Source organism: Sitophilus oryzae, unplaced genomic scaffold (genome assembly GCF_002938485.1).
Source record: "Sitophilus oryzae breed Bouriz unplaced genomic scaffold, Soryzae_2.0 scaffold_357_pilon_pilon, whole genome shotgun sequence".
Lineage (NCBI taxonomy): Eukaryota > Metazoa > Arthropoda > Insecta > Coleoptera > Curculionidae > Sitophilus > Sitophilus oryzae.
The window spans coordinates 886,515-910,432 of record NW_022146926.1 but is presented as its reverse complement, the minus strand read 5'-3'; the positions used below and the strand labels follow the sequence as shown (position 1 = coordinate 910,432).

At 29.9% G+C, this 23,918-nt stretch overlaps 1 protein-coding gene across 5 annotated transcripts in view; it reads left to right on the top strand.

Annotated features, from left to right (window-relative positions):
• Positions 1-11,038, top strand: part of LOC115884782 (protein hu-li tai shao) — a 128,171-nt gene extending 117,133 nt beyond the window's left edge. Inside the window, exons 10-17 of one of the 5 annotated variants that reach the window (XM_030903461.1) lie at positions 257-371; positions 436-606; positions 805-927; positions 981-1,052; positions 1,190-1,255; positions 7,291-7,358; positions 7,415-7,526; positions 10,532-11,038. In XM_030903461.1, coding sequence (XP_030759321.1) covers positions 257-371; positions 436-606; positions 805-927; positions 981-1,052; positions 1,190-1,255; positions 7,291-7,358; positions 7,415-7,525 — 726 coding nt within the window. In that variant the 3' untranslated portion in view covers position 7,526; positions 10,532-11,038. Of the gene's footprint in view, positions 1-256; positions 372-435; positions 607-804; positions 928-980; positions 1,053-1,189; positions 1,256-2,415; positions 4,526-7,290; positions 7,359-7,414; positions 7,538-10,531 lie in introns of those variants that run through there. The other 4 variants (XM_030903460.1, XM_030903462.1, XM_030903459.1 and 1 more) reach the window with 4 other exon arrangements.
• Positions 11,039-23,918: the final 12,880 nt, after the last annotated feature.

The window sequence follows — 23,918 nt, the reverse complement described above, 5'->3', positions numbered from 1 at the left end:
ATTGTTTGAATCATCTTCTATATTGACATTATTATTTTTAAAATACGTGATATATTTTTTGGAGTAAAAATCTTAAATAAACTTATATCTCAGTAACCTGATATAGAGGATAGAGCTATTTCAGAACGTTGGATCACCTTGTATATTCGTTTCTTAAATTTCTGAAAATGTAATGTAAGTTTTAACTTAATATGAGGAATAATAAAACTACATAAACTAATTTTTGTATCTCTGTAACTTATTCATTCAATCACAGATTAAGGACTATAGACGTGCCGATAAAATTTCCGCTGGTCCCCAATCTCACATTCTTGAAGGCGTTACATGGGAAGAGGCTCGGAAGATGCAAGATGCCGCTGTGACACAAACAGGTAGACATTTTGTTATTTATTCTTTTTTTTTCGCTATTTAATGACTATCATATGTTGTACCTAGGTGACCATGTAGTTTTAATGGGAGCTGCTTCTAAGGGTATCATCCAAAGAGGGCACCAACACAATGCCATGGTATATAAGAGCCCGTATGCTAAAAATCCATTTGATTCGGTGACAGATGAAGAACTAGAAGATTACAAGAAAGTCGTGGAGAAGAAGTCAAGAGGCGAATGTAAGTAAAGTTGAAATTTCTCTATCAAAGACATTTCAAAGAAAATATATGACGTTAAGTATATATGATCTAGGATGACGTTAGATTTAGTTGTCTTGTCATTTTATTTCATTGATTTCTTTTTCTGTCTGGCATTTATTTATTATTGTAACTGCCCATTAGCGACTTGAGAACTTACTGTTTTTTTTTTAATTTTAGACGATACTGATTATAGTGAATCGGAAGGTTTGTCTTCATCTAATATAAATAAAAGAATGGATAGCCTCCATTTAAGATCGCCTACATCTGTGACGAGCGAAACAGAAGAAGAAAGTAGAGATGGTAAATTTTTAAACATTGTGCATTTTGAATTACTACATAATTTTCTTTGATAGAACCCCGAATACTTCGGATAGAAACCACAACAGCACCGAAACCAAGCCAACCAGAAGTAGTTCTAAGTGATGGTAAGTTGTTGAGTACTTTGTTTTACAGTAAATTTTAGTTGGCTTAATAGTGTTGGTTTATTTGACTATTCTGGCTGTCATATGCAGTTTTTTTTGGCATTTTTTTTGCATGTAATTACACCTTTTTGCATGTTTAGTTTCACCGACCACACCAGTGGAACAGTTCCTGAGAGCTGAAAGGCATTCAGTTAACAGTTCTAGAAGTAAGTATATTTCAGTTATATCAAGGTGATATTGAGTTAATTTCACAGTATGTCATGCTTTGCTTTGTCGGCTTATTTAATTTTGTAGTCTAATTTTATACTAAGGGCTGGCAAAGGTTAGTTTTGGGTCGAAATTTCCGTGTGTAAGAAGAGTACAATGCGTTTATAATGTACTGAACAAAGAGAGAACAGTAAAAACGTTGCCAAACGTATGAAATAAACCGAGAATCTGTGCACTATAACTGTGCTAATAAGAGACGTGGAAGGGGATACCTAATCAGTATTTCAAATTCATGGACGGGTGTACATCATGCGTTCAGCTTTACGATTTAATTACGTCTCGTGATACTTTATCTGTTTATTTATTCACGAGTCGTTGTCATTTTCCCTATAGCTTGTAAATTTTTAAGTGCAAGTTAGAAGCACTTGCACTTTTGATAAAAATAAGTGGAATTGAATTGGTGTTTGACAGTGGTCGCGCTATTAGAACTCTGAATTCAAAAATCGATATATATTTCGAAATCTATTAGAAATAATTGATCTTAGTTTATTTTCAAAAACTTTCTTAATACTTCTGCTATATTTTCTTCGCACACAGTATGTGAAAATCTTTATAAATAAAAAGTTACACGGTTGCTGATGCTATGTTGCTATGTTCTAAAAGTAAATGAACGGGTATTTTAAAATTTTTGAATGAAAAAAAAAAGAATTTTTCTCGTTTAAAAGCCTTGTAAAAGATCCGAGCCTCAAAATAAAAAAAAGTTTCAATTTCGAAAGTGGTTCTTGAGTTATCGCGTGTTATGTATTAAAAAGTTGAGATTTAAATTATCGCGATTACTGACGTTTTCTCGTTATAAAAAATATGGAGACCTTAACGATATCTTTATAATTCCAAAAACTTACCGGGAAAATGTGGCAACGCCGCAACAGTACACCGTTGCATTTCTCTCACTCCGACTCAATAAGATCCTTATGCGATTTACTTCCACACATGTAAATACCGACCCAAAAGTAACAGTTGCCCTCACAGTAGATGCATATGTATATAATCCCCATCCCGCAATTAGCGTTTTTTTTTCACGAGCTTTAGCTTTTCAGAATCCCTTGGGTCTCATTTTCTAATAAGTACTCTTTTTAACACGCCATCATGTTTATTACAGATGATGAAGATCTAACCCACCAAATTTTTAATATAGAATTACCTAGAAGTTGCTATCGCACTCAAAGTCACGCAGGTTTTCCAAAGGGTTCCTATATTATTCCCAATCCATTACATTTCCACGTCGTACACGAAACTAAAGTAGCACTAATCAAACGTCCTACGATTGTTTCATTGGTACCTTATAAAAATAACGCATCATCTCGCACTAACCATCCTCTTAAAAATATCAATATAAACATTACTAAAATAAAACTAATTGATACAACACATCCAATTACTGTGAATATTTCATTAGATAGCTTAAAAGCGTTTATTTTGCCGTTTGCTGAAGCTTTGAATTTGATTGACATACCAATATTAAATAGCCAAGCTTGTCAAACAGCATATATGAATAATTTTCAACGAAATTTCAAGAATCAGCTGGATAATATTCAGTATACACCACTCTATGTTGATTCTACCTCTAACACTTTGCACGTTTCTGATACACATAGTTCTTTTGAAAAGGAAGTATTACAAAATATGCAAAAGAGCCTTGTTAAATCATTTAATAAACCTGATGATAAGTTACCTGAGGAGTATGAGTTTACTGAGCTTGAACAATACGAAAACAATGAAGGATTTGCTGAATTAGCTCCCAACGAGAATATAGTAATTGCTGATGAAAATAATGAGATAATTCCGTCTTCTGAAAGTTCCAGTTCTGTAATATTTAAAGATAACAGTAGTAGCTTTAGTGGAGATAAAACATCTATAGATTCAAATACTTCTGATATTTTTGAACAAGCTGAAAATAAGACATCTACAAAAGCAGCTGATCAACTTGAAAAGTCAATTGTAGATGATGAAAATTTGGACGATGATGTTCCAGATATAAAAACTGACGAAGGAGTAGCGGATCTTTCAGAATTTACTAATACGAATTTATTGATAAATAATATTCATAACATTTCAAAATTTGGGTCAGTTATTGCAGATTATCTAGGTAACGAAGGGTTTGAACTTAGCGATCTCATAATACTTCCTGAAATTAAAGATGACGAAATTACAATTAAACTTTTAACAAAACTGAAAGATCTATATAAAGAATATTACAGTGAAGTGGCAGATGATGAAACAAAAACTCAATTAAGGTTTTCAATCGCTAATTATGTCTTAAATTTACTTAGAAACGATGACAGATTGAAGAATGATTCGAACGACTCTGATAACGCATTTAATATATCAGATAGGTTGTTTGTGATTTCTGAATTTTTGTCAGAATTATTGGACAAGCTTTTTAACGCGATCGATGCAGATAATTTTACACATTTTTCCGAAGACTTACTGTCACAGGATCGACAACATTCTACTCCAGAAAAACCTGACTTTAAGCCAGCAAAAGAATCTAATGAAAACAAACGTTTAAATACAGACCCAGAAATATCTGTTACGGCATTCAAGAAAGTCTCAAAGAATCTGTCTGAAAGTTTTTGGTATACAGTAAGTCCACTGAAACCCGAATCTCCTGCAAAAAGACCTGTAATAAATGTGGATAATATTCCTAATGAATGTGAAATAGAGCAAACTTCACTATTTGAAGCCTCAACTTTTTCTTTACTAAGAAATAGTATTGATAATATTTCGCCACAAGAGAAACAAAGTCGACGTCGTTCCTTGTCTCCGATCATGGAAGAAAGTATTAAAAATTTATTTGATACTCAGTTATCACCTGATCATAAAGTGGTTGAGGAGTCTAATAGTTTATTTGAGTATGAGTTTCTTTATGACGATAGCAGCTTAAACGATGTTGCAGATTCGTCTGAGCTTGGTGAAAATAATTCCGAATCACTAATTTTGTCTGATACTGATACCGAAGTTAACGTTGCTGTGCATAACGAGATACAGTTTTATAGAGGCGAACCAAGTGCGTTGGGTAGAACAAGTAGGGTGGTTTTTACTACAAACGTAATAGTTAAGAATAATAATGATGATAATAAGTGCAATGAGTTCAGTATGTTAAGCGACGAAGATAAGGAAAATATGTCAAAGAATAATTCAGGTGATTGGATGGGTTATGAGAAAGCTAAATTTTAAATATTAATTTTTGTTCCTTGTATTGCATTTAAGTTTTTTGAATTGAATATATGTAGCATGTTTATTGTCTGTGTGAATTATTTTATTTGCAACTTCCTTATAATATATTAACCTTTGAAGATAACAGGTAATTCTTATCTATTAAACATTGGAAGAACTATAATTTTGATGTTAATAATGTAATATTTGTACATTATTTTTACTAATTCTTAAAGAATATTTTATTATCAGTAAGTAATTCATTTAGATGTTCTAAACTGTAAATTAATAAATATAATTGGAAGATACATCAAAATTAAAGATATGGGGACAGAAGACTTTAATATACCATTTTAAACGTTCTAATACTATGTGTTATACGGAATATCAATAAGAATGATATTTCGTACCAATCTGGTCATCGAAACTGCGTGGTCTGTATTTTAGTGCATGCGACAGAGCTAAATATAAATATCCGGTTGACAGACAGAGAGACAAAATAAAAAGCGTCATACAGTGTTGTCGGTTTTTACGTGTTTAGGAAAACGTGCATAGAAAAAAAATAAACTATATTAAAAAATGTCATGTATACTACTGAATTGAAGATAATATACCTAAGCTAAATATAATCTATTACAGAGCTGTAGTAAAATAACGTTTCAACCCTAGATGTAACATTTTTAGTAAACGCCTACTTGTGCAGTTAGAAATTTTGATGCAAAATCCGGCAATACTGCACAGAAAAAATGCATCAACCCAACTTTTATCTCTTTTTAATACATTTGATTTTCCATTAAACTGTCTTGCACGTTAAAATCCAGACCACGCAGTGTCGATGACCAGATCGGTATATATTATTATTAGCGATGGGAACTATCGAATGGTTACTGAATGAATGATTTCAACTATCGAATGGTTTTATTCGAATAAAATAATTCATTTATTTGTATATTAAAGCATAAGTGACAACCTCGCCGTGCGACTAAATGGTTATCGTTGCGCCACGAGCCACGACTATCGAATGTTTTTGATAAATGAAATTTAGTATTCGTTTGATTTTTGTGTGCGTCAGTGCATTATTAGTTCTTCCAAATTTTTATAACCTCGCCTTGTAAATACTATGCTATTTTTGCGTTTATTAAAATATTTAAAATACTAAAATAGAAAAATAGTAGTTTTTTTTTAATTGACGATTGTGTGCGAAGTGGTCAAAATTTTTCCGAAAATTTGTGTGATTTTCCGTAGCCCGATCTTTCAATTATTTAATTTTATATGGTATATTATGGTTAGGTTAGATTGCATTTTTTTAATGGGAAATTTGTAAACAATTTTTAAGAGAGATGAGATGAACTTACAATTAATTTTAAAAATACATATTTGTATTTTGGATGTTTTAATAATATGAATTAGTTGGAACTTAATAATCATATTTAAGTAATGTGGTTAAGTAACTCAAATTTTGGGGTGAAAAAATTTAATTGAAAGTTTTACACGTGCCAATTTAAAAAAAAAGTTAACAATGTATTTTGTTTATGCTAATTCTCTTACATTTAGTTTTTTGCGAAGAAATATTTAATTTATTTTTTAAAGTAAATGTCAGTAAAAGTAAATATTATTTTTAAATAGTAATATAAAGTAATAAAAAGTAATATAAATAATTTTGATTTCTAATTTTTTATATATATTTTCCTTCTATTACACTGCATGCTTAGAAAATTAATAAATGTTTATATTTCATGATTTTAAAATTTGTTGTTATTATAACAAATTAGTTCTGTAACTATTATTATTTAATAAACCAACGTTGCCATTTAGAGACTATATTATTTTTAAATAGGATCTAATATAAATACTTTGACTTCTATTTGTTGTTTATATTTTGCTACTACTTAAAAAAATGTTTATATTATTAAATGATTTTAAATTTTGTTGTTAATAGGTATAACAAATTATTACTGTTATTATTATTTATTAAACCAGTCTTTGCTTAAAAACATTAAAAATCATTTTCCTACATCCAAAATAAAAAGTATTATTGCAGTGTAATAACAGAATATTAATAAAAAAAGATGCAAAACATTAGACATACTATCCCTAACTAACTAATCCTAAAGAATAATATTCTTTGCTAATACTAACTAATACGAATATATGGCAACAGCGCCCTTCATAATGTATTTTCTGTGTAAATACTAGCACCTCAATAAAAAAATAATGTGTCCTTATCTTTATTTGACTCCGCAAAAAATCAAAGATGCCGGCTTCTTTCATAGCATTGCCACCGACCGCTGTCGGGTTTCTAGGAAAGAAACCTACGTCGCCGGACGACAACTAAAATCCAGTTTAAATTTCATTAAAATCGATCCTGACGAATAAATGAATTTGATAAATGAATGGTTTTTGCTGCCGAATTACTAAAATACAATATTTCAAGGCAGATGACGGATCTATTCGATAATTTTTATTCGAATAGTTTTCGACGAATGTTTTCTTACTAGCTATCGATTTATTCGAATGAATTGCAACTATCGAATGTTTCGATAGTATTCATTCGATAGTTCCCACTACTAATTATTATACGAGTTACTATTAGAATCTTCTGTACTTAACTATTTTTTTTTATATAGCAAGCCAAGGTAACTCAAAAGTCTTATATTTTTTGAATGATAACTTTGGTTAATAAGCATACAGGTTTAATTAACTATCTCTCCTAACTATCTAGAATTTTAAATAAAATGCATTATTTTTACTAAGACTCTTGAGTAATCTTGTGAAATATTCAATATATTTTAGCTTTCTACTAATATTGTATTTTTAGGTGAGAATACTGTAAATGGTGACCAGTCTGATGCTCATATGAGTACATTATCTCAGAGTAGTAAAGAGGTATAAAAGATTTTATATTTAACTTCATGAATTTAAACATAAACTGTGTATTTTAGGATCACTCTATATCTGAAGGATCTCCAAAGAAAGATAAGAAGAAAAAGAAAGGTTTAAGAACTCCATCATTCCTTAAAAAGAAAAAAGAGAAGAAAATTCGTGAAGCATAAGGTGATTTATAGGTAATTTTCTTTAAATTTTCTCTGGTTTTTCGAAAACACATTTCAAATTCATATTAAAAAAGTAAATTTATTTTTTTAATTACTTAAAACTTTTTAAAAAATGTCTATACCTCTGTGTAATAAACAAATTTGCCTAAAGGACAATAAAATGCTTTTGTCCGTTAGGCTTTTTTCGGAAAGTATATCTCTTTCCGTCGCTCAGAAGCAAAAAAACACAAAACAACAAAGAACAAATCTATTTAAAATATCTAAATGCAACGATTTTATATTTTTTGTGAACACTTTAGTTTTTTTAAAACAGTTACGTCTACAAAACCCGTTAACGTTCTGTTAAAATTGTGTTCTTTAAAATCAAAGAAGCGATTGCCATACATTACTAACATCTACAGATGCATAAGCAATACATTTATTTTTATTAGATTGTATTAAAAAAACTTCTTCTATTTTTCTTTTAGAGACTATCGCTTCTTTCATTATAATTAACTTTAATTAACTTTTTTATTATTATTTATTAACTTTTTAAATTCTTACTAAAAATATTTTTTTAATATCATAGAAAATACAAAAAAAAACTTGTCCATATTTTTTCAGAAAGAAAAACTCTTGGGCGCATAGATTTAAAATAAAATATAGACTACACTATTTACATCTCAACGCGGTCAAACAATCTTTTTTGTACACATGTTTACTTCTGGGTACAGTCGACCGAGCTTTCCTCATCCAGCCTATGTTGTCACGTCTTTAATATTATCAATATTTTTTTCTTGTTATACGCATATATTGAGATATTAATACTACAGGTTAACAAAGTAGGTTTTAATATTCCATAGATGTATTAAATAGTCCTTATACTACTAAATTATAAGTCGGATACTGTTTAAAAAGGATAAGTTCTTTACAATATGACAACACCGATTAGAAGCGAGGGAGCCTATTCATTCATTTATTACCTTGTAGTACGCGTCGCACGTGTGCGGTAAAGCTTTAAAGCTTTGTTGCCGCTATGTCCCCGCCTGTATTAACGCATTTTCTTAGCTTGTAGTCTTTAAGTGTTTATTTTATTGACTTTTTCTGTTCAAGAAGGCTATAAAATATGGTTCGTCAGTGCCAAATCTGCAAGAATTTGACTTAAATAATCCATTTAAGTCTTGAAACGACTTTCTTATTTAGATAATATTTTAGTAAAATGTAAAATCTGAATTTTTTCTCTTGCATTACAGTATTTACTTACTTACATTGTAACAAGATCATAATTATAACCCTGTTAATTAATAATGCTTTTATTAAAAATATATTCCGGTTTATTCTAAAATTATCTTCAGAATCTAAAATAACATACAAGAATTTTTAAAATGATATTACATTATGAAACAATATTTTTTAATATACGGGTCGTCTCAAAGTGGCTCACCCCTATAACTTTTTATATTTTTCAGATAAAAAACAGATTTGTATGTTAGTAGGTATATGACATAAATTAGGATTTATTGACGTATTCAATTGTTTTTGGTCTCTTCCTGTTTCACCGAAATGATTACATCTTTTGATTTTTAAAGGCACCTTCGTTATATTGCTACTTTATTCGATAAAAAATGACACTCTAAATAGAATGACATATCATATGTCAACTTTTGACATTGTCGCTTAAAAACAAATCGTATTTTAAATTTCAATCCAGGGTGCCATGGTGTTGTTAAAAACACTAAGGTTTAATCAAAGATCCTTGGAAAAATGGTTTGATCGTCTAATGGGTTTCGTGTCTTGTCTAGGCCAGTTAAAAGATGTACAAATCGTATTTTTATCATACATATGTCAATTTTTTCAAATGGAACAAGGGTGACTCATTAGCATATTTGGAAAAAGCATTTTTTTATGAATATATTGATACCACACACTTGGTATTTCGAGTCAAATTGTCGTTATGAACCGCGTATTACAATTACAATTAAACCATATGCAAAAATGTCAAAAGTTGACATATGATATGTCATTTTATTCAGAGTGTCATATGCCGAGGGTGCCGTTTAAAAATTAAAAGTTATAGTCATTTCCGGTGAAACAGGAAGTGACCAAAAACAATTGAATGCGCCAATCAATCTTAATTTATGTCATATACTAACATACTAAATCTTGTTTTTTTATTTGAAAATATAAAAATATTTTGGGGATGAGCCACTTTTGGGACGCACCCGGTATAATAAAGACAGTATCGAGTTAAATAAATGTAGTTTTCATTTTATCCACTTCCTATCACCTTCCTTGCATTAATGGAACAGATTTATGTGTTCTCTAATTTACATAATAAGACATCACTTAACCAGAAAAAAAATTACAACAATCATATTTTTTTTTCTCTCCCTGTCGCCGATTCTATTTATCTGTGGAATAGATCCTATTTTGATTAATATTAGGGGTTGTAAATGTTTGACTAAAATTAATAATTTATTATTAATTTCAAAAATTACGTAATTTCGATTATAAAATTTCTTCTATAACGTGTATTTTATTATTTTTTATCCTTTTGGACTCTAAGACGTTTTTTTCTAAACTTTTTTAAAAAACCTGTACTAAATCTTAATAAAATATAAAAAGTTTAAATACGATATATTTTTAATTTAATTATAGCTTCATTAAAATAAAAAATTACCTGGCTATGATACGGAGAGTCTACAGATGCATAAGCAATACATTTATTTTTATTAGATTGTATTAAAAAACCTCTTCTATTTTTCTTTTAGATGCTATCGCTTCTTTCACGATAATTAACTTTAATTAACTTTTGTATTATTATTTATTAACTTTTAAATTCTTACAAAATATTGTTTTAATATCAGCTAAAATACAAAAAGAACTTGTCCAAATTTTATCAAAAAGAAAAACTCTTCGGCGTGTTTTTGGGGTTGAAATGTCAACTACCAATTAAAATACTTGCACTTATTTACAAGACACCCTGTATGTTTCCAACGAAGAATTTAACAAATAATTATTTTTTAGGCACTGCCCAAAGGAAAAGTGTATACAAAAATTAAAATATGCCTCCTCCATCGAGACTGCCAGCGATAAAATTAATTTTAATTTCTTTAGTTTCTATAGCTCAGCAGCTAGATATCTTTTGCACTAAACGTGACAGAGGACTATATTGGTCTAAAAAAAATACTTTATAATATATTTTAGCTTTAACTGTACAGGATTTCAAATGAACTAATTTTTAAAATGCAGAAAAGTGTTGTATTTAGTAACGTATATTATTAGTTAAATGACGAGATAGCAAAATAAACAATTTGACATTTTAAATGTAGTCCAAGATCCCAGAGCGACCAGACGTAACTTATTTTCACAAGGATGAAACCTTAGGCTCTTAATAGTGGTGTGCTCTCATCCCAAGTAGCAAATCTTATTTTATAAAGGCTGTATAAACAGCTATGTGATAATTTTTATAGGATACCTCAATTCATATAACGTGCTATATGACCGTAATATGATAGCTTTACAACCAAAAAAGGCCCATTTTTATACAACGGTTTAGTAGAGTTCTATAAAAAGGGTATACAACTCTTATGCAACTATTTTACACAGCGTTATATGACTATTATAAAACTAGTTTTATTGTGTATTACGTGGTCACATCTAAGAAACAGAACAATAAAAACATTTGATCATTTAGCGAGGTACAAGAGTATTTTATTTTTTACCGAAGAATATTAGGAGCAAATTATATTTTAAGCGTGTCGTAAAATGAATCTAGAGGATGTGGATTGTTAAAAAGGAGACTTTACTCGACGATGGCGGGTAGAGCCAAAAGGTACAACAAATATGTAATATAAAAAATCATTAATAGGGTTTGAAAAGTAGGGAAAATTTTTGTTGCGCCGAAAATTTTACTGGTAGATTAGGTATGTATTTGGCAAAAAATTAAAGCGCTTTAATTTCGATTTAGGTTTACGTATAAATTTAAACAATAAAATAAAATAAAATTTTCAAAAATTCTTGTTTTTAATTTAATTAAACAGTTTATTACTGTATGTGGGAATCTTATCACAAAATAGTTCTCAAAAAAAACATTTTACAATTTATTTTGATGTTTTTAATTTTGCTTCATATAATGGCGGCCATAGGCCATACAAAAATTCTGCCTTAAACATGGCGAATTATAATGCAACCATTTTATTATAAATGAATCCCTTAAATAAGTCTTTGTGGTAAAATAAAACGGTATAAGATAAATATCTATCATTACGCAGAATTTCCAGGCACTATAGAACTATTTTTGACATATTGAGATTTGTGACAAATGGATGTTGGCAAATCTCATTTGATTAGTATTTAAACTAACAAACATGATCAGGTTTTCATGGATTTATGCACGCAATGCATTTCATGCATGCCCGACGAGTGAGCGGCAACCTAAGGACTTGGAAAAACAACAATAAAACAATACAAACATTACTACAGTAAAACTTTTACATCAACGTGGCAACAATGCTTTGAAGAAGCCAGACAACCCGAGAGGTTTTGGCTTTTGGGAACCCAGGGAATTCTCGGGATTATTTGCCGTAATTTCGATGAGTTTTTTCTTACATGCTCTTTATAACTACCACTGCGTATGTTAACTTTTTTCCAACTTTGTCCAGAATTCATAATAGCTGTGATTGATTATACTCGTACGTAGATATTACTTTTGCAACAACAACAATAACAAAATAAATAACTACGTATACCATTTAATTTAAAATGAGGTTATATTATACATTACCAGTTTTATAATGCAGATATTACAGCGAATTTATTTTGTTAATCACAATTTTATCATATAAGGCTATATAACTAGTGTTGTATACAGCACCGTAGTTAACGCAAGAAAACATTCTATCATACAACGTAATACAACTTTAATAAGACAAGTTTAAGTAACTATTATATGATCTTGTGACTACTAGTTATATGAATATTATAGAACTTTTACATGGTGGGTATAAGAGTCTAATAAAATAATATGTTTGTTATCATATAGCATTGTCTTATTAAGTGTTTATCATACTAAAAAGAAATTTTTATCGTTTAATGCGTTATAGGATACGTTGTAAAAACCACTACAAAATAGTTTAATATGACAACTTTTATTAAAAAACAGAATGGTCGAAACCAAACGCTTAATAAAATCAAACAGTCCTTAAGACAACGCTATTCGACTGTTATAAAATAATTCAATCCTTTTAGAATTTCTTTTTGCTACTTGGGATGTGTTTTGAATACTGACGTGTTTGTGGGGTTCGCCCTGTGTTTAAAGTTAATTTTCATTTAGTTCTGGTCCATGGAAAGTGTCTGATACTTTTAATAATAGTTTACAGTAATATTTAATATACAGGGTGTCCCACTTAAGATGGATACAAGCCAATATCTTGGTTGTTTGTTGAGCGATCTTTTTCATTTTTGACAGGAGGTTGTATGGCTACAAGACGTACATTTTGCCCAGGGTAAGAAATGCGATACCTCATAGACGTACGTTTTAATGGGGTTTGATATTTTTCAAGTCAAGAGTAAACTACCCTTAGGACAGTATTTATTTCAAATCTGATAAATTATATTGAATCCTCCTTACCCAAGATATTTAAGTTCTAGTTTTGATAAATATTGATACAGGGTATGTTATTAAAATAAGGCATTTTTATTTTTATTATTATTTTTTTAAATACTTACGACGCCACTGGATAAACAACAGCTTTATTATCAATAACCAATTATCAATTAATAATCGATATAAGTTTTCAGATAGCTTCCATAATAATTAAGATACTATACAAAAAAACTAAATATTTTCAATTTATTTTGTTTACTTTAAAAAATTGTTTTTTAAGTTTGCTAATACAAATGAATAAAACGAGTTAAAAAATAATTTAAAACCCCAGTTTTCAATGGAATCTGAAATATGATTTTTATTCGTTTTATTGAGGAATGTTTTAAAAAATCCAAATAAACGTATATGTAAACTTTGAAAAATATGCTCTAAACGAAGATTTATAAAACTATAACAAACTAAAAATCAACATCTTCGACCAAACCACCATAAAAAAAACGATTATTAATTGATACTTGGTTATAATAATTGGTTATTGATAATAACCCAGTTGTTTATCCAGTGGCGTCGTAAGTACTTAAAAAAATAATAATAAAAATAAAAATGCCTTATTTTAATAACATACCCTGTATCAATATTTATCAAAACTAGAACTTAAGTATCTTGGGTAAGGAGGATTCAATATAATATATCAGATTTGAAATAAATACTGTCCTAAGGGTAGTTTACTCTTGACTCGAAAAATATCAAACCCCATTAAAACGTATGTCTATGAGGTATCGCATTTCTTACCCTGGGCAAAATGTACGTCTTATAGCCATACAGCCTCCTGCCAAAAATGAAAAAGATCGCTCAACAAGCAATCAAGATATTGGCTTGTATCCATCTTAATTGGGACACCCAGTATATAAAAATCAGGCATACAAATTTAAGTAAAGTAACTCTTATTTTTAGTTAACCTTAAGGTTTCATCCTTGTGAAAATAAGTTATTTTCACAAGAATGAATTGTCTGAAAAGTCTGATCGCTCTGGAATCTTACTCTAATAAGTTGCAGAGATAATTAAGTATTTTACATATATTACAGATCTCCAGAATTTACGTACCGATATGACGAAAAGCAATTATTGTTTGTAACAGAAATATTTTACTGAAGTAAGACTTGATGTTTGAAATTGTTTATTCTGTGCAATAAGATACATTTAATTCTATAAAAACAAATAGGTTCTATTTCTGGATAGCCTTGTCTTCCAACTTGGCAGCACTCAATTATTTCAAGGTTTTTTTTTATTTTTTCTTTCTTGGATTTAATAACTTAGAGATAAGGCCTTACGGAAATAGAAACTTTTTATTAGTAATAAATATAAATTTATTTTTGAATTAAAATTTTATTTATGTAAATTAATATAGCTTGTACGCAAATCGTCTTATGATTACGCTGTTATTATTTTTTAGTTTATCGAGAGAGATATGTGCGACGAAATAGATATTTGTTATTGCCATACCTTTTTTAAAACACATTTTTCATTACATTTGGTGAAGGAACGCACGTTTGTCTACTGTTAATATTTTACATACTTCTTCAGCTATATTTAATGTTTGCACAAAAAAAGTACTCGTTTTTTATATATACATAATTTTGTTTTCTTAATATTTAAGAAATAAACAGCTTTTTCTTGGTTATAGTTGTATTCTTTTTAACTCAGTAGGGATCAGATGGGTGTCTAATACCCTTGTTTATATATTCTTAAAGTTGCCCAACCGACTAGACAAATTGTGCTGCCAACTGGAGGACAAATCGTGAACCTTTCGGGGCGGAGTCAAAAATATCGATTATTTTCGTTATTTTCCTCAGAGTAATGTAATAATATAGCCCAGGGTTTCTGCGAACTTTAATAGTGATCAGCAGATTAAGAAATTTAAACGAAACTTTTATTTTATTGTAAATTGTGGATTATTTTGCCTGTTATTTTAAGAATTCTAAACCGTATTAACAAACAAATTATTATTTCGATATGTTGGTACATTATTTATAATTTATTATAATGCTAATTGCTGTTAATTAATATTTAAAAAAAAGTTACATACCTATTTTAATTTGATTTAATGCAGGTTTATAAAAGAATCATTTCATTCTTAGATTATTTTATTCTGAATTGAGTGCTTTACGAATTTTATATTTTTTTTGAAAACATGAAACTTTTTACATTTTTGATGCTAACTAATTGGCATGGTATTATTGGTATGGAAATTAGCCAAGAAAGAAAAGAATTGGCTATAACTTGTAAGTTTTCGAAAAAAACATATATCGATATCGCTGAAAAGCTTAAAAAATGGCGCTTTTTAAGCTTATATATCAGTCATGGCCAACTATGGTTTCCATTTAAAAAAAACATAATGTTTGTGTCATATGTCAAAAATGACAGCAAAAACACAAACTCATTAGGTATGTGATTATCTACAACTTTTATCTGAAAACTTTTTGTCTAAAATACCGTATGATCGAATAAAAACGGCTTCAGCGATGGCTATGAAATGACGATCGATGATATTTCCCATATAATTTTACATAAGTATAAAATGACAGCGATCTTCATTTCATAGCCATCGTTGACGCCGTTTTTATTCGATCATACGGCAGATTATAATGGAATTAGAGACAAAGCTTTAAAATAGCCAAAATTTGCTTTTTTCGAAATATCTAGTAAGCCTTGAATTTCTCCGAAAAATCCGAAAGGCGCATATTTGTGACCCCACAAAACTGCAATTTTTTCCCCATTTAACCGACTCTCTATCTCCAGTAGTTTCCGAGATACCCATAGAGAACATCGTAGGAAACTTACCCTGTATAGTATTTAGAAACTAACTATTATTATTATTTGACTAGATTAATTTAATTAATAAAACTCGATTAATTTAATTTAAAATAAATTTGATCAGATTTTTTTTTTCGTATATTCTACTACCAGAAAACCAAAATTATATGATAACGCACTTTTCAACGAAGTTGAAGAAAGATATAGGGTATCTATCACAATACTTAATAGAATTACTACAATTAGAAGAAAAACAAAAAGAAAAAATACCCAAATACCTTCACCTACTACTCATCTACAAAATAAACTAATATAATCTCTTATAAAAACACTACACAACTACTTCTTCACTACTTCAACCACTTCTACACTGAAAAAATTATCAAACTTAATAATTAATCAAACAAAAAGAAAAAATAACCAAATTATCCCTTCACCTACTACTTAACTGTAAAATAATAAACTATAAAAACACTACTAAACTATTTCTGGTATTCTACACTAAACATTATAATTAAACTTAATAAAATTAATCTAATTTTACACTACAACCACTACAACTACAAAGAAATAAGAACATTTTTTAAAATTAGAAGAAACAGAACCTCGATACGTGCAACCAGTATAATAGATCAAGCGGACAAAGACTATAAAATGCTTTAAAAATGTGCATTCAGAAAGAAAAAATATCTCGAAAATTAACTAAACAAACATTTTTTTTTCTTATCAGTGGAAAGCATCGGCCTCGTCGGCCTTGCGAAATTTGTCGTGTATTTACAATGGTCGAATTGTATAATTACCAGCTTTTATAGCATATCTAATAGATAAAAAGTATCTGGTCGATTAGTAACCAATTGGCACAGTCCGAAAATTATCGATTTTTATTTTCTCTGTTTTTATTGGTCACTTCAAAATTCAGAGTAATAAAAAAAAATTCTCTAGTAAAAGACTGTGAAATACGCCCCGCCATCTGGTGCTTTACATCCATAAACGTCTTCGGTTGAGCTACTTTAAAAATTCATATACAAGGCTAATACCCAACTGACCTCTTAGTTTGTCCACCGAGAGTTGTCTGCCATTTTAATTAACAGGTAAATTGTATTTTTTGATGTTTTGGTCGGTAATCTTCCCCCAATCGTTGGACAGGCTAATTAGTAGTGTGGGCACTAAATGCTTCTATGGTAACAATAGTACAGGCAAAATAACCTCACATATTTTTTCGTTTAGATATTTGACGCGTATGTTAACACTGTTGCTCAAACCCAAAAATGCTTTAGCAACTTTGATTACTTTGACAGATAGTGTCTTGCTTTTCTGGGAAAAATTTTGGGTACTAAAACCATAGTTAAAATTTTTAGAAAACATAATGCTGTGTAGATCAATTTTGCTGTCTTAGTAATGGAGGGTTTACCAACAGACTTTTTATAAATATATAAAATTGCCATTAGAGTCCTAATCTATAATGATATATGCTTAAATAAAATGAAAGAGAAGCCAGAATAAATAATATTGATGGAAATAATAAAATGATTGACTTTGAAAAAGATAACATTTAATCCAAATATGATTCGAATCACGTAAGTGATACCAATAATCAGTTACCGTAAAATGGGGTGAATAGAAACATAGGGGTGAATAGAAACAAAATTTCTGAAAAAAATCAAATCACGATTAAAAATATTCAAAGTAAAAAGAGTCGACATATCTAATTTTTCTATCATTGGTAATACTATACTAATAATGTAAAAACTATATTTTTATCTGTGGCAGCACTGTTTCTGTCAATCAGCTGATCAATAAATGTGAGATCGATTTATCACCTATTTTGTATGGCGCGAAAACTTTATAAATAAAATATTTATTTTTAAAGTAATACTTAAGCTGGTACATGTAAGTTGTTATATTATATGTATTGTTAATTATTGCTAAACCTACTTAAATATGTAATAATTATCTGTTTCTAATCACCTTGTTGGAAATAGAATAGATAAAAACCTTAACATCAATGTGTGTTTCTATTCTCCCGAATAGCAGGTGAATAGAAACACAAAAGTTATTTTTATTTAATATTTATATGCATATTTTTCAAAAATCGAATTATATGTATACGCAAAGAACAAACAAAGACCCATGTTTTAAAATATTCGGGAACATAATACCACATTTTTAACAACCGGTATATCGCTAATAGCCTACGAAACTGTTTCTATTCACCCCATTTTACGGTAGTTGATCTATTCTTGAGATGAAGCTTTGTATAACGATTTATATTTGAGATTTTCACTCCAATCTTACAAAATATGAATGCGATGAATATGCATATTTAAATACAGATTAGGTATCCTATAAGTATACAGATAAAAATCTTGTCCCAAATTCGTGGTACGAAAATCGTTTTTTATGACGATCTGCAAACGAGTAAAATTTCCTGTGCGCAAAAATAACTCACGTAAAATAACAATAAACAGCGTAATAGGGAGATATCGCTAAACCGAATAGGACGTTAATAAGGCCAGGTGTTATTTTCTTTACGTGAGGTGGTATTAACTCTCTTCATTTATAGTTATCGGATCGGAAAGAATTCTGTTCGCGTCGCGTCCGCTATTTAAACTTAACCTAACTTTGAATTTAAAACTTTGAAATTGTTTTGTTTACTAGGTATTTTAAAACTAAAGGGCTAAAGTGCTTATTTCCAGTGCTTTATTGTTCAACATCTGCCAGTGGGTTTAGGGCAACAAGCAACAAATTCTCTTAGAAGGGCTAAGTCGTCATCTGCTGTAAACCTAAGCCTCTTTATAGGTTCTTTAATATTGGAAGAGGTGGAATCCATATTTTGAGCCATATTTATATAATTAAAACTAATCTCACCTACTTAAATATCAAATTACCTAATAAAACTAAAGTAATAATTCAAAACAATTCAAACATAACCTAAAATAAAAGATCTCGCCGGCCGGCTCCGGTTGTCAAATAACCGCACATGCCCATTTAAGCAATTTTTAAACGTTATTTAGAAATAGCGCTTAATGTAATTGATCCGCAAATTACGTCAGGCGGTAACGTTATTAACGGGTGTTGCGTTAAAAATTGACTCGCCCATATCGTAACCATGATAAGGTACGCGTAAATACTGCATGAGGCTATTCGGTTTTCCGATATCTCTCTAATAACTGTGCCGGTCAGGCGCTGTGCACAATTTTACAGGCCACAAGTGGGCGTGCTATGTGCGCAAACTAGTCACCTAACTAGTGCCCGATTCCGAAAATTGGAACCACGAAAAACAATAAAGGAAAAACAAAGTTTATAATCTGTGTGATTTAAACAACTTTTTTACAAGTAGACAAAGTGGCTCAAATAAATTTTAGCACTGATGTTTTAGGTTTTTATAATGGATTGATCATGGGCGCCGGACAGGGGGGGGCAAGAGGGGGCATTTGCCCCCCCCCCCCCTGGATCACTGAAACAATAAAAATAAAAGCTATCTTCTTACATCCATCTGTAAAAAAAATAATCATTATTATGAAATTGTTAGGTGTTCCCTGTAAAATAACAAAAAATGTGGCAATTGTTGGGAAAACTGGAAATCGTCCGATTTTCACCAAAATTGGTATACACACTATTTTGAGGTCGTAGATTACGAATCTATTTTTTTCTTGGCGGTCTCTTACCGTTTTTCAGAAAAACGGAAAATTATTTCAACATTGAATTTTTCTTTATTTCAGGATATATTTATTGGGGATAGAAAAGTGTCCAACATTTTACTGAAAAACACTTTTCTTAACAAAATTGCAAAGAAAATTGAGACCAGATGGAAGTTTGACATTTGATATATCCTTCTTTCTCTCTCCTATGTAAGAGAGACAAATATATTCTAGATCTAATCTAGAAATTTGAAAATTTACAACGTTGCCATATCTTCTATTTTTTCGGGTGATTAGGGATTTTAAATAAATTACCTATTATGAGATCGACAATAATTAAATATACACTTATATCCACAAAATTACGCGGAAGAGTTCTGATTGCATTGGTTTTAACTTCTTTGCGGAGGGGGTTAATCTTTTTTTAGTTAATCTAATAATATAACAACAAAAGATTAACACCCTCTGCATGAAAGTTGTAACCAATGCAATCAAAACTCTTTCTTGCAACTTCGTGGGTATAAATAGTCAGATCTCGTTGGTAAAATAGCAGTTATGGGAAGGAGCCGTTCTTCTGGCGACCGCCTTTCGTAATTGCAGAATGAGCGAAAAAAACATGCTAAATTTAGGTTTAGCATTGGCAACGTTGCTTTAAATGCCAGAAACACATAAACTTACTTCGGGTTTCTCCAAAGGGTTTCTCTTATTACCGATTCCGAACCGTCCTAGAACTGTGATGCGTATGCGCAGAAGGAAATATGAAGACATTATTTCATTTGCGCATGCGCTGCAGAGTTCTTGGACGGTTCAGAATCGGTAATAACAAGAACCCGAACAAAGCTATAACCTAACATTTTCAGATTGTTTACAAATTTATTTTAGCAAATTTTCCTCTATTATGCACAGAATTGGTTAAAAAAGTAACAGAAAATAGCAAAAACATTATTGATTATTGAATACCTAACAAAATATGTGCTAGAAAACCTTAAAAATATGAAACAAGGATTAAGTAACTCGTTAGGTACCCTACTGTATTATTAGGTTGTGATATCTCCTAATTAGTTTTTATTATATAAATTTACAAAATAGCTATAAATATTATACTTTTAAATTTCTTTTTAATACTTTTTAAATCTTATAGAATTACTATAAAATAACTATGTAAAAATGTTTAACGCTTTCTTAGTTATTAATTTAGTTAGTCGCATCACCGCTTATTTTATGTACTTTTTATAACATAAATATTAACTAAAATCTTCTGTTCTTCATCTTCAGTAATGTATTTTCATTTTTTAGTTCTATTAATTTTAGGAAGGTTAATACATTAAGTCTATTCATAATACACTATTGTTTCTTTAGTGAATTTAAAAAAAAATCTGGAAAAAATATTTATTACTTAACATGGGGTTTAATAATGAGCAAAAAGTGATTAATATTATTATCAGTTTTTGAAGGATCTAAATTATTGCTTGTTGTCCGTCTACCAGTACTATCTTACAATTTTTATAAGCTATAACAAAACAATTATTATTTAACGAAAATAACATAAATATGTTGAATCAAGAATGAAATGTATCGCCGGTTTATGTTTATTTTAGGATTATAAAATATCTGTTAATGTGCAAGTAATGTGCTTCATTTTAAGCTGATTTAGAGATTTTATGAGGTTATGTAAATAAAGCGAATAGTTATCTTAACACCTCTTTTTTGTTTGAAAAGAAGTATTATAAGATGTACTTGTTTGAATGATTACTTAGCTTTGTGTAGTATCTTTACTTAAATAACGTACTTAAAACCGACAATAAAACATTATTTTTTTAAGTTAGTTTGTTCACGTACAGTACGTCTGTCCGTTCTATAGCTACGGGGTATCCGTGAGAGGGGAAACGATATTCTCTCGATGTTTTTCGTAAAAAATTAGACGAATTTGCAAGTAGCCAATAAAATGAGTGGGCGAAGCGATTTGCGGTGACGTACTCGTCAAGTCGACGTATAAAATATATTGCTGTTTATTTAAATGTTTTTTTGTCCGCATTCCTTTCATAGACACAGATCTAGCAGACGTATTGTATTAGATATACTCGGAAGTTCTTGTTTTCGCTAATATGACATTAATAAATTGTTGATATAAGTGTTTATTAAGTTTTTTTTGTATTACTTCATATTAGTTAAGCTTTTGTTGTGCAATGAAAGTCTAGGATATTTAAGCCTATCTACAATCCCATTATAATTTTAGATGTCCATAAAACATTCAATCACTAGTTGATTATAAAAAGTATAGCAAAATAAAAACACTAAATCACCACAATACACCAAAACACTTTTACTTTTACACTGGACGCGCGTTTCGCTAACCACGATAGCATCATCAGCAGATGATTATAAACTAAAATACAATCTACAAGTTGAGCGTTTTTACACTCGCTCAGTGGGCACCGAGTGGACGTGGCAAGATCTAGCCAACCGAGTCAGAGCCCACCGAGCGTAACAGTTAAATTTCCGCCACTAGAGTAGTAGGAACAAAGAACTTGAAGGAATTGGACCGTTGTCTCTGTTCATACTATCTTTACATTTATTAATTCTGATGCTTTCATATACATCTAAATGCCTGTAATTTGAGACTTGTTTAATTAATTTTAAACTATTAAGATCTATACAATGTTCTTTATAAACAATATGTTCGGCAACGCAAGATTTATCCGGTCTACCATATCTTATCTGAGCTAAATGTTCTTTAAATCTAGTTAATATTGATCTTCTAGTTTGCCCAAAATATGTCTCATTACAATCTTTACAAGAAATTTCATAAATACCCGACCTTTCCAGTGGAGGTGTTTTATCCTTTGGATTACCTAATAATTGTTGTAATTTATTATTAGCACTATACACAAGTTTATAATTGACATTCTTAAAAATTTCTTTTAGACCACGGGATAACTCTCTATCAAACGTTATTGAAAAATATTTTGACGTATCCTTCTCCACTTGAAAAGTCGAATTTTCAGATATCATTATCCTATACCTACGTTTTCTAATTATTTTATCAACTAGTGAAGGAGAATATCCATTACACTCAGCTACATTCCTAATGTAATCTCTTTCTATTTCATATATTTCGCTGGAAAGTGGAAAACTAAGTAATCTATGAACTAAGAAATTTAAACTAGCCATTTTATGTTCAACACAATGACATGATTCATTAGGAACATATCTGCGTGTAGTGGTATTTTTCCTATAGATATCAAATGCGAAACGCGCGTCCAGTGTAAAAGTAAAAGTGTTTTGGTGTATTGTGGTGATTTAGTGTTTTTATTTTGCTGTGTAACACCAAAGGTTCCAACCCTCAACTGTAATAAAAAGTATACCCTGAATATTACAAATTATATTTTGTCCTTTCGTAGTATATGTCTATTTATTTTTTTTACTATGTAATGTGCCCTTCGTTTACTCTTTTATTTCGTCATTTTTGCTTTTGATCAAATCGGTGTGAGAAACTATGAAGCTATAAAATGTTTCGGGAGAGTTGAATATCCGGGAAAGTTGAGTTTGAATGTTATTGCACCCAACAACGTCCTAATTACGCTCTCCTTTACCCGTTAATATTTTTTCGGCAATCTTATTAACATTTGAAATTCTCACAACCACAACACAACGCCTAGTTCGAATTCTTCTTCACTTATTTTTACTACCCGAAACAGCGTTACATTACACAGACCTCGTACCTGACTGTTTCATCGTTTCAATAACTGCATTAGAAGAAAACTAAAATACTTAAATATTATGACATAACCACGATTTCAATATTATTTTAATGCGATCAACATGAACTGTAATCGGGGCGGGAGGGCGTAAAATACATAGCGAAAATTTCTGATTACTGCCGTATACAGCGCTGCGGTCGGAATTTTTTGAAATCAACTGAAATGCACCAAGACTATAAAAAGAAAAATAGCATCGAAATTTCTTAATCTCTATTTCCACAATTTGTTCGTTTAAACTGTCTCTTATTCCAAAATTCTTATAATCCACAAAATATCATTGTTATAGAGCATCTTACGTTTGAAATCTCGAATTTTCCATTCTTTACTGTATTCACATAATGATACGTACTTTGAACGTGCATTTTTTGAGTTAATTTATTGTGTTATATTTTACTGGAATTAAGATCATTGCATATTCATAAATACGACATTATCATAAAGAGAAATTATCATAATACACGCGGTATTGGATTAACGTATTTATAGAGAATTATTTAAATGATCTAATTATTAAATGATACTATAATATACGAGTAGATATCTCCTGTTACGGTCAAAGTCTGATTTCATATTTTTTTATCGAAGTATCA